Source organism: Gobius niger, assembly GCF_951799975.1.
Source record: "Gobius niger genome assembly, chromosome: 6".
Taxonomy (NCBI): Eukaryota; Metazoa; Chordata; class Actinopteri; order Gobiiformes; family Gobiidae; genus Gobius; species Gobius niger.
The window spans coordinates 20480361-20492735 of NC_136857.1; the positions used below are offsets into that span (position 1 = coordinate 20480361).

A 12375-nucleotide genomic window follows, 5' to 3' on the forward strand; every position below is an offset into this window, starting at 1 on the left:
ATTCGAACGCGAGTCCAGTCGTGACCCCCCCACACACACACACACACTACGCGACACGACTCTGTGTGACTGCCTTAGGCGAGCCACGACTCAAGAAGACTCAGCGCGACAGATAACATCTGTTGTAAGTAAAAAGCATGATTTTGATTAAAAGTGCACTATGTAACTTTTTATGTAAAACAAAAGACTTGATATTTGCGTGTATTTGACCTTTTAGTGACTCAGTGGCTTTATGGGTGCAGCATGTTACCTTTCCTTTCCTTCACAGTGGCCTTGATCACGCTCCAGAAACAATTGTTTTGGGGTTTCTGGCCAGTTTCTTGTACGAACCCCTAAAAGCATTTGATCCTGGAGCGTCATAGAGCCCACTGTGAGGGAAAACAAAGGTGCCATGCTGTACCCATAACGCCACTGAGTCATTAAAAAGTCAAATATGAAGATTTTTTTTTCACCTAAAAAGTTGCATAGTGCACCTTTAAGTGACGCCGCAATCTTAATGAAAAAAGCTATTTTTTATTTGAATATTAAGCTGCTGATGGGAAGTGACATAGACAGAGGTTAAGTTCCATAGCAGTTTGACTCATTTCTCACTTCCTCACTTCCTGTCAGTGTCCAATAAGGAAGGGAAACTATAACCATCCCAAAAATAGTTAAGCTAAACATTTTTGCTAAAATAGTAAGTATAATTGTGCTAGAAAAATATGTTTAATGTGTCATAAGTAGATTTAGTAGATTATGTAGATTTTTTATTTCCAACTTTTCAGTATTTTTATTATTTCCTGTATCTGTAAGTAGAGAAATTAAACACTTCTTCCACTCCCTTTGACATTTCTCTTCTGCATCTACAGATTAAGGCTACGAGATGCTGTGCCGCTTGAATGCCACAATGCATGATGAATGGTTACTCCAGTGCATAGTCACTTACCATTGGATGCAGTGAAGTCTATAGCCACAGTGAAGTTCAGCTGTGTCCTGGAACAAACGCAGAATCAACAAGTATGTCATAGAAGTGAATACAGCGCTATAAAGAATGCGAAGTTGTGACCAAGTGAAGCCAAATCTGTCTGCTGCCGGAGCTTCAGTGTCTCATTAATATGGCAGTCCAATACTCCCCTCGCCATTTTGAAGGTCTAATTAGCCAGAGTGAATTAAACCAGTAATTAAAAGTGGGTGCACTGAATAAATTGGCTATTTACAAAAAAGGATGACCAAAAACCGTGTTGTCCCCGGCCACATGCACACACTATAAACTGAATCTCACAAAGGGCTGTGTGGAAATTGAAATTGTGTCCAAAGAAGAGACCTGAGCTTAAATGCTAACTCTAGAAGCATTGATATTCCACTCACCCTCCGCGAATGAAGTCCACAAAGGTATATTCAGACTCCACTTTGAAGGACAGCAGTGTCACCTGAGTACAAAAAATAGGCACAGCACAAAAAAGGAGACGAAGATTAGTGGTGCGCAATAAAAACAACAACAAAAAAGAGCACTGTTACTTTAAAAGAACAAAGCAGTGACCTGAATAGTAGAGTGTTTGGCAAAAATCCTACTTCAGTACAGATAAACTCAAAGCTAACACCATTCTTGCTCTCCTTCATAGGTGTTCCCCAGGTGTTTGGAGCCCAGAGTCACTGAGACCAAATGTTGTTCTGCTTAACTTGGATTCCTAAGTCACAACTGGACGTACGACTTTTTGGCCGTGCAATGCTTGCTGTTTCCCAAATCACAGCGTTTATTTTTTGTTTGTGGAGAATGTAGTTGTGGTGTAAGATCACCGCGCAGCCCACGTACAACCTTTAAGCGTCACTTGGAGGCTGCTCAGACATATGGCTGTCGCTTTATCCGTACAGCCAACGCACGTAAGTTGTAAGACCAACCTGCAAAACATGTACTGACCGTGGGTTCCATACGGGCTTCATATGAAGGTTGCAAGAACTGCATATGATCTGTACGTTGTGTGTACCAACGGCGTGCATTTGTCTTTGAGATTACCCAGCAATTTGGAGGGGTGTATAGGCTATATTTCAGCACACTTTGACCACATTCCCCTGTGAAAATGGTGATCTCTCCGCAAAGACTTCGTCTTCTATATTTACAGCTTGGCAAAGCTGTAAATAAGCTATACTTCTCTTTCTACTTCATGCGAGACAGCACAAACAGGGACCAAGACCAAGGCGATGGTAGGAACGTCCTTGGATGCAGAGATGGAGCATGTTTGGACCCTTTCTCTCTCATCCCTTTCTGACACATGTTCTGTCTTCACCTTCCCTCTTCCCCTCGGCATATTGCAAAAACTTGTTCAAATGGCCGCAGGCACCTGTGAAGCTTTATATATGGGAGTTTTCGTGCGATTGATGCATTCTTGCCGAATGGCAACTCACGATCGTCTTATGCGACATGTATGGAGGACGTACGAGATGTCTGAATGTGCGTTGGCCGCACTAATGGTGCACGTGTGGCGCACGACACATAATATGTGTCATATATTATACAAAGTCTGCAAGTGCGACATACGGAAAAGTTTCATACAAAATATACACGCTGGCCGTACAGAAGACGTACAGCATTAGTAAAGTTGTCTTGCAAACTGAGAAAACGTAGCCCGTAGGGATTGTTTGACATGACAAAGAACCTCTGCGGTGGGTCTGCGTCACACGCGTGCTCTCCGTGCGTTTCTTGCATTTTTTGCACATAGACCGGCCGTAGGAGCCCGTACGACCGGTTGTGACCTAGGCTCTTTTTGTCCGACCACAACCAATCATTCACAAACTACATTCATACATAGACAAGGTGGGAATAGTGTCTTACTCAAGGACACAACCACAGTCTGCCAGTCAGAACTGAATTTGGAACCGATGACTTTTGGATCCCTGAATGGACATTCTAAGCACTGAGCCACAGATTGTAATACAGCTTTTTCATCTGTTGTGGAGTTCTGCATGTAAGATTTCTGAAGCTATTCTTATGTGTTGTTTTTCAAGCCTAATTGTCATCTAATGGTTCATGTTATGACAAATTAAAGTAATGACTTGCAAAATCACACTTCACTGGACTATGACATTTTGAACGTGCCATCAGAATTTAAAATGCGCTCCATATATTTCTCAGTTTCTACCTTTTATTGTGAACACACTCCCCAAGTGATTTGTTCATTCAGCGATTCACAGTCGAAGAGTAAAGCAGTTATTATGTGTCTCCAAGGGTTGACCAAACCAAAGTCTGCTTTCCAATTAGGCTTACTCGTGATTGTTTTGTTTTTTTCTTGAGGCGTCACAGCTTTCCTGTCATTGTCTCTTGGGCACTCTTACAACATTTTGTGTCTAAATAAGTGTCAGCGTATTTGCAACTTGTTATAACTTCCATAAATTCAACGTTGTGGAGTCATTGCTTTTACAACAATAACCTTTTATGCCTTTTTTGTTGCATGGGCATGTATCTATTAGCATACATAACATACAGGAAACAAACTGAATGTAAAGGTTTTTTTTTTGTTTTGCCTGATCACTTTTCTAGAAGCACCAATTGTCAGACCTTAAAGTTTTGTTAAGATAAAGTAGGAATTTAATAGAGAAAATAAGAACTGTCAATCTCAAAAACAACATAATTATCCACTCCGGGGCTCCCAAATACCACTGTCAACATAATTAAAAAGTTTCTCACTGTCTGTGCTTCGCTTATATAAGAGCTAACAGTTGGCAACTGGATAAATAGCCTACATCAGTCAGTCATGACTGTGACCAACAAATGAAGAGATCACAGTGGCATGCTGGCTTATCATAAAATATTTGACTTCCAAGACCACCTTGAAACATATTTGTCCTTCTAAGTAACACCAGGCCGAGATCAAGATCAAATCAGGACAAAGACAGGTCTAAAAAGGAGGCTAAAGAAACTGAAACTTGGAAACCTTCACAGGCCTGACGAGAACATGAAAAGGCGTTTCCCTAAAAACATGTACAATAAGTGAAAGCCAGGTGATTCTGACAGCGGCCTGAACAGACTATTTTGAGCTGGACAAAAGAAAATCCCATCCTTTTTTCTCGCAATCTTAGGCGGCACCTGGTTGTTTCTGCTGGACGACACCAAAAGAAACTGGGGTGAAAGTTCAAGCTCTGCTGGATAACTGTGTTTTCCGCGTTTCTCTTTATGGACATCTTCAGTTCAGCCGAAAAGAGTGACCTAAAGTCAGGACTTTATCTGGAGCCACCGCATACCAAGCAAGACCCAGTGCACAGCTCTGCTTTTAACATTTTCTCTCATGTTGACTTCAGACCTTGTATACAAGGAGCTGATGGAAAGAGGAGGGTGGAGGCGACGAGCAGCTAAACCCAGCAGTACATAAGAAAAAGCAATAAGACTGAACATTGCCTCTAAATGAAATGGACGATGGAAATAAGCTTGTATATTGTACTTTTAATTGAGAAATTAAGCTGGCATTACCTGCTTACATGTGATTATAACATGTAATGAACATTTTATGAACTAGAATGCATCATACATATTGTATGACTGCAGAAGACATAACAGTTTCCATATATGAAGGGTCAGACTGGGTAAACCATCGTAGCAAGGAAAAATAATAATTAACAATAAGTCGCACATACTCACCGTCCCAGAATTAATGTATTTCTTCTTTTTGCCCTTTTTCTTGGGATTTAACACCTGGGGGGAGAAATGGGAAAATCTGATTGAGTGGGCACTTGTAGAAGCACTTCATACCTTGGTCTGGTGTTTAATAATGAACATGAATAATGCAGCAGATCGAGGATAATGGCGCTGTGAGGAGGAGGAGGAGGGGGAGGAGGGGGAAGGGGGAGAGGAAATGGACTCTGAGGTGAGGAGATTGCACTGTCCCTTTACATTTGACTCTCCATCGGTTCTGCTGGCCTCACAAACATCCCCATCAGAGAATCTCATCCGACGTTTACCCTGATTAAAAAGCTGCTGTAGATTTGGTAATTAAGAGCCTATAAAGGGAAATGTATTTGACTTTGCAAGAGTTTCATTAAGCACTTCCTGGTGTGTACGTGTGTGTGTACGACGCAGAAGGATGTGCAATCAGGAGTCTCGCGTATCAGCGGTAAATAGTACTCACTGAAAGGCATGAATTAGATTATGTTGTACAAAAGTTTTAATAAGATTGGAGTAAATCCCGTTCCAAGTCAAGCATATGCTCCAACTCATTTCTCCTAAAACAAACCCTATATTCTCTTTCACTACATTGATCTGCCTCCTCACTTGGATCCCACACCGGCTTCCTTCTACATATACTGTATATTCACTGCCTCCCCGCGCATGCCCAATCCATCTCCAATCTGGATCCAAAACATCTAACACGAGCTGTACCGCTGACGCTCTTATTATTGCCGAGAATTACCGGCAACAAGTGGGAGAGGGGGCGTGGTTCATTTAGCAGAAAGGAAATTACAGCTGTATTATTACAAATCACACATCAAACAGAGTTGTCCACAAAGCGCACTGTGGGCCTTATGATAATGTTTTCTCCGTTGGGTTTTCAAAACAATACATACATTTGTTTTACTTTCCTGTTGCCAAATGGTTTAGAATATTATAGCGTATTAGTATTGCATTTTCATAGATGTCAGGGAGACTCAAAACCATAACACTACGGTGAGTTGTGGCATGTGCCCACAACCTGTAAGTAGAGTTCAGCAATTGTTTATTTTTATTCAGTATTCAGAAAATACTGTTCGAAATGTGCCCTGGTGAAGGCCAGTTCAGTTTTTTTTTTTTTTTCTTTTTCCCTCAAGTGAGTGTTATATTACCCAGTGCCCCAGTGTAGCATTATCATAATGGAGGATTTAGCTGCATGAGAAAAATGTTTTACAGCTCAGACTGTAGCAAATGACTACTGTAAAGTCCATCACAGTAAGTGTAGACAGGGGTGTGCTTCTTTTCTCTCTCTCTCACACCCTTGTCTGGTCTAAAGTACATATTGGACAATCAGGGTAGTTCATCCTGGCAGCCATCGACGTGAGAGCAGCCGTTCAGCCATGTCCCCATTCACAATCCCAGGTTTAAAAATAAAAAAAGGAATGCCAATGTTTGTATCCCGACATCTGCTTCTAATTATTTACTCACCTGCAGGTCCATTCTTTTAAGAGGGACATTTACAAAAGAATAAAAGCTTTTGATGTAGCAGCCGACTGTCACATTGTATCGGCCTGGTCTTGGATAATGTTGAAATACTGGCAGATTGGAAGTTTTGTGACATAAACTCCTCATTTTGTACTTTGAGCCTTTCACCTTAAATTGTTTTTTTTTTTTTGAAGAAGAAGAAAGCTGCCAGGAGCTGTTTGGATAAGCAGAAAGGGATAACGCTACCCTTTAAAGACTGGAAGTGATAAAGGTGAAAATGATGAAAAGGTTTGGGAGACATTTGCAGAGGTGAAAATATCTTCAGTGAAGATGTGAATTTGTAGGGGGGAGGGGTAGAGGAAACGGGCTCAAAAAATCAAGCCCAACCCGACTCGAGCCCGTAGGCATAAAACCCGATCCCGACCCGAGCCCGAACAATTAACTTGAATTGTTGGCCCGAGCCCGAGAAAAACCCGACGTAAATAATTATTTATTTAATGCCTGGTTAGAGCCCCTGCGCAATGCATTCATTTCAGCAGCAGAAGCGCCAGGAGAGGAGCGCTCAGCGCAGCTCTTCTTCCTATACTTTTGTCAAGAATGAGACATTTTGAGATAAACATTTTTAGATTTGTTTTATTCACGACAAAAAGGCCATGTTTGAACTTTGAACACACACGTAAAATAAGTTCTCCGTTAACATCGTATCGGGTACAAAAGGCATCTAATAGCCTACACCTTGCCTCGGTGTGCACAAACAGGCATATGCGCCTATAAAAACCAAAAACGAGTCTTTGTTTACCAAATTAAACCCAGAACAATTCTAGATTAAGATTATTATACATCGCAATAACGAAATAACACAAAAAGTTACACAAAACTGACATTATATCCACGATTCACAACGTCGATAGTGTTTCCCTTTACATGGCGCGTGCGTGCGTGCGTGAAATTTCGGCCTAGTTAATGTTAAAATGTCCACAACATATCTACACTTTCGTTTGGTGTCTAAGGTGTATTAAATTGTGAACAGAAAGAGAACAAAAGGATAATACTTTTCAGTGATTGCTCCACAATCACTGAATTCGAATAGGCTATTCCCAACATGCCAATAAAAAGTATTTCAAACGAAATTAAATGAAATTAACACCAATTCTAAATTAAGATGGGTGTTTGGCAATAACGAAATTATAGACAAAGGCTCATTTGCCTCGGCACTTCTCTCTCCACAGTCCAGCCTCAACGTGACGGTGCAGGTGCACATGCAGCTGAAAGTTAATAAAAGAACAGTGTCATCATAAGCCTACAAACTTGATCTCTACATTATGCTTTTAAATTATACTTTCAAAAACCTTTACTCACCAAGGCTACAAGTTTTTGTGGAGGAAAATTATTGAATCCACTGTTGACGGCTTCAGCGCGGTTCTGCGCTGACTGATGGTGCGTCCAGCAGCACTGAACACCCTTTCGCTGCTGCTGCTACTGGCCGGGATGCATAGCACTGATCGGGCTAACTTTGTCAATTTTGGGAAGGATGCTTTGTTGATCTTCCACCAGTCAAGAACATCCATATCATTTTCCATGACAGCCATTTCGGTGTAGCGATTGACCTCGTCATCTTCCCAGTCAGCTTGCTGTACATTTTCCCATTCGGCAAAATGCGCTTTTTTTGCTGGAGGAGGTGGAGGTTCCGCTTCGACCTCAGGCTCAGGGAGCGCCACAAAGTCCACATCTGTAGGCCCCCTATCTTCATCCATGGCACGCAGAAGAGTGCGGACATGAGCATATAATGCATTCCTGTCTGAGGGTGACAGCATTCTCATCTGGTTAAATTTTGGCCAGAGGAAAGTGGCGATCTTGTGGAGGTCCTGGAGCACCACTTTACGCATGAGCCAGTCTTCGTGCCGTTTACGCACGAAAGCTTGCTGAGGGGAGTCAAGCGCATTAGGTTGACAGTGGCGTTTTAATTTCTCACTCCAGAGACACACACGATTAAGTGTTGGATATTTGTCTCCCTCAAGCTCCCGCTGGGCTTCATAGAATGGCTTCAGAAAGTCTATCAAAAAGCTCAGTGTGTCAGGTGCTATTTTGTCCAAGCGTGCGCTCTCCCCGCGCATCTCCAGCTTCTCATGGAGCTCCTGATAAACGGCCTGGATAGAAGTCAGCGTGAGGTACACTGTACTGAAACGGGTGTCTCCCATTTGCAGCAACGTTGTTGTAAGTTGTGCAGCCAGCCCCGACTGTTTCACGTACTTTACTAACGCTTTAGCAGCGGTAAGTGTGTCTCCTATGTCTGGAGCACCATCGGCTTTGGATAACTCAGCGATGTCGAGTCCATGGCGCAGCACCGTATTGAGGACATGGTCAATGCAGTTCAATCTCTGATATGGCCGCAGAGCTAATTTAATGTTTGCTCCCTCATCAGTTACCCATACAATTTTGTTGAGAGAGGAGGCGTGAAGTCCAAACTTAGTCACCAGCAGTTTCAATATCTCCCGTCTGATATTTTCTCCTGTTTTTGCCTCCTCCAAAGGGAACATTGCAGTCGTCAGGGTTTTATTCACCAGTTCCATATCTTCGTTAATGAAATGGCATGTGATTGTCAAATAACTAATCTTCCGGTAATCATCTGTCCACATGTCTGTGGTCATTGCTACGGTGAAATCCTTCAGCAGAGTATTAAGTGTCTGCACTAAAGCTGCCCTCTTTACTTCTGCCATGTCAATGCACCTGCTCGCAATTGTCTTATGGCAGGGAATAACACCATCTACGGGAACTCTCCCGTACGCAGCCCCGACATTAATTAGTTCTTGCGCAATCTCTGCAAATCCTTCGCCATTTACGACATTAAAAGGCCTAATGTCCTTACAGCAAAAGCTGACACACTTCTCTGTCACCGTTTGTTTTACTTTTAAAGGTATGGGTCTTGTCGATGCTGTAACAAATGCTTTTATTGTGGGTTGATGATCCTGGGCAAGTTTTGAAGTTGAACAGCTCCGATCAACATGTCTTGTCAGCGATGAATTTCCTGTTTTTTTGCTGTCATACTTTAACAAAGCGTCGCATTTTTTGCATTTAACGTAACCCACTGGCTTATTATTTTCATCGTGTACATGGTCAAAATTCTTCCACACCTCAGATCTTGCTTTTGTTGCTGGGTCAGCCAAAATGTAGTCACCAGAGGCTAGCCTCCGTTTCACCTCCTCAGCATCCATTTTGGCACCTTTCTCACGCTGATTGAGACGCATCATATGACCGCTCATTTACCGCGAAAGTCATAGCGCAAGCCCGAGACCGGCCCGGGCCCGACTAAAATGGTAAAAATTATGCCCGAACCGGCCCGAACCCGTCGGGTCCCGACGGGTCCCGTCGGGTTCGGGCAAAGATTTCCAGCTCTAGGGAGGGGGGGTGGGAGAACTGGATAAGAAGAGGCGATTGGGAAAGCTATTAAGGATTCCAGTAAATAAAAAAAAATCCAGTGCGGTGCTTCCTCTGACCTCGTAGACGTTGAACTGGTTCTGCCCCCGGGACAGCTCTCTGTAGCTGGTGGTGAACTCCCCGATGAAATCATGACTGCAGTGAACAAACAGACGAAAACCCCGATCAGTGATTAATCAGACGTGTCACTTCATCTCATCTTTTCAGCACATCACTGTCAGCGCCTGCCTCCTGTCTATTCCTCATGTTCGACCCAAAACTTTCGCCGCCTACTCTGTGTTAGATAAGTCACACTAGAGTGAATCACGCTATCTCGAGTAGAGTCCAAAGGCAGACTTACCTCCCGTCTCTGTCCCAGTCGTACACGTCCACCTTTACTGTCCTGCAAACAAGGCAAAAACAATGCTCTTTTTAACTTCTATTGTATTCTTACATATCAGATCAGTGACACGATAAACTACAGTGCTCCGGGTGAACAGATATTAATACTTATTATTTGCACTTGACCAGTTCCAACTCTTATCTCAAAATGACTTTTGCCAGTGGACACATCGTTTTCCAACCTGACAACTACAGTATCGATTTGCATTAATGTCAATACAGTAGTTAATAAGATATCATGGAAAAACAATCAATATACAGTGCCCTGAGGGGCTGAGGGTTTGGAGTCACTGAAACTTTCATGATGATGATTTTTCGGATCTTGCTCTTTAGAGAGTTTTCTTTCATTTAATGTTCCCATATGAAAATAGTAATACATTTAAAAAATTGCCTTTTTTCTGTAACAATATAGTGGATTAAGCCGGGTTTAAATTGATGTGTTTGCCAATATAAAGTAACAAAACTTTTTTTAATTAAATATCGAGGATACGCTCACCAGGATCTCAATTTGTAAATAGATCGGTGCTCATCAAGGTTCCAGCGTGGGTCAAAACTAAATATAAATTTTATATATATATAATATTAATATAATTAAACACCTTATTGTGAAAATTAGACAAACTATTTGTGGCCAAGTGAAAGTTCACTATATCTGATAAAAACTAAATTTGTAAATTGAAAAATGAAAAAATAGAGCTTTGCTGGCAGTGTCTCTCCTGAACAGGAGTGAGCGGTTCTTTAGTGGAAATAATCACAGCAGAATCATTAACTCGGTGGGGATATAATAATACTATTAAGGCTGATTGCCTTGAGACCTGGGGTTACACACATTCATAACGTATCCAGCTGTTACAGAAAGTTACTCTGCACTCTAAAAAGTGCGACTGCACATTCTCAAGTGCTTTTATAATCACCGTTCACAACAAGGATTGTTACTAATCAACTTAAAAAAGTTAAAACAGAATATAATGTCCCTTTCCTGATGAAGGCAGAAACGTTTTGGGGTTTAAATATAACAATGTAAGTGAATTTGAATGAGTTTGAGTTTAAGATATGAATTATATACTTTGGATTCTCTACTTAATCTATGCCGTCTTTTACTCCATTTGTCCATTTTGCTGATATAGATTCTAGTTCTTCTTCTTGTGCTTCATCCTCCTCTTCTTCTTTGAAGCTTGACTTTCTTGCAGTGTGTCTCTAATAGAAACAGGACGTTTCCATGTGAGTGCAGTCCTGCAAAGTTCTGTATGGACAAGTAGGATGTGGGAGACCGAGTCAGTCTCAATAACACCAGTGCTGGTCCCTGACTAGAACAAGACCGACTGCTGGCATTATTCTGACTGCCCCGGCAACCAATGATGTCAGCGCTCACAGGACACATCTGATTGGCTCCCTCCGCTCACTGGGACCTGGAGGATTCCCCACTTTTGAATGTAGGCTATGTTCATTAATCATACAGCGGTTCATAGTCTTTGTTTCAGAAGGCTCCCGCAGAGATGTGAAAGGCTCTCATTGGACGAAGCCTTCAATCATGTGGATCATATGGATGCTATGAATAAAATATACTGCACTTAGACACAGAACAGCTCTACGTATTGTCATTTGTGTTGCCCATTTATTTCTGCTACCATTTCTGATGTATCCATGATTTATATGAGGGCAGACTGATGTGTCTTCGATCCGATCATAATAAAGATAAATACATGAAGCTGATTCACGAAGTTAGATGTATCTTTCATATAATCCGTACCCTCCAGTATGATTTAACATCATTTCATTCACACTCCAAAACTAGGTGCTGTTTCTGCAAAAGAAATGGCTGTAAACCGGTCGATTATAAAGTCCCATGACAATAATTCACATCGACCAAAGTAGAGATTGCGATTTCGATTACATTTCCAGCCGTAATTTATACAGTCATTAAGTCTAACCCTGTGCAATATAGTGCAATTACTTACCTAGCTACTCCTTTTTGATTTTTACAACTGAGAATGTTTTTGTTTTATAACTGTATAATAACTATTCATAAATTAGCTCCAATAACCAAGACTAAAAACCACTCAGGAACCACTTGGACTCTGTTTTGTTCTTGTCGGTGCTCAAATGTATTGTTATATATAACTTGTTTAAGATCTTTGTAGGTATATATTTAGTCATTTCTGATCACAGGTGTCATTCTCAGTGAGTGTTCCCACCTGTCATAGTCCCCGTTGCACAGTGCTCGGACTGGGATGGTGAAGGGCTGCCACACAGGGTTCAGCGTGTTCTTGATCACCTCTGTCTTGTGGCAGATGGTGAACCTGTCCACACAGAACAAACACACAACTGTATAACTGTCATAACTTCATTGTCCCCTGTGAAGACACCGTGTTCCGTTATCTGTCTCAGACTCGCAGATATTATTGTCGCACTCCTATTGCTCTTCCAGGGTGCAGCGCGAGGTAATAATCCTAAATTTA

At 41.8% G+C, this 12375-nt stretch overlaps 1 protein-coding gene across 2 annotated transcripts in view; it reads right to left on the reverse strand.

Annotated features, from left to right (window-relative positions):
• cpne9 (copine family member IX) overlaps nucleotides 1–12375 on the reverse strand; it is a 113863-nt gene that overhangs the window by 15130 nt on the left and 86358 nt on the right. For both annotated transcript variants that reach the window (XM_079557617.1, XM_079557616.1), the window contains 6 exons: nucleotides 12112–12216; nucleotides 9876–9917; nucleotides 9595–9670; nucleotides 4610–4663; nucleotides 1348–1409; nucleotides 926–972 (listed from right to left, as the gene is read on the reverse strand). In XM_079557617.1, the coding sequence (XP_079413743.1) occupies nucleotides 926–972; nucleotides 1348–1409; nucleotides 4610–4663; nucleotides 9595–9670; nucleotides 9876–9917; nucleotides 12112–12216 (386 nt within the window). The remainder of the gene's footprint in view (nucleotides 1–925; nucleotides 973–1347; nucleotides 1410–4609; nucleotides 4664–9594; nucleotides 9671–9875; nucleotides 9918–12111; nucleotides 12217–12375) is intronic.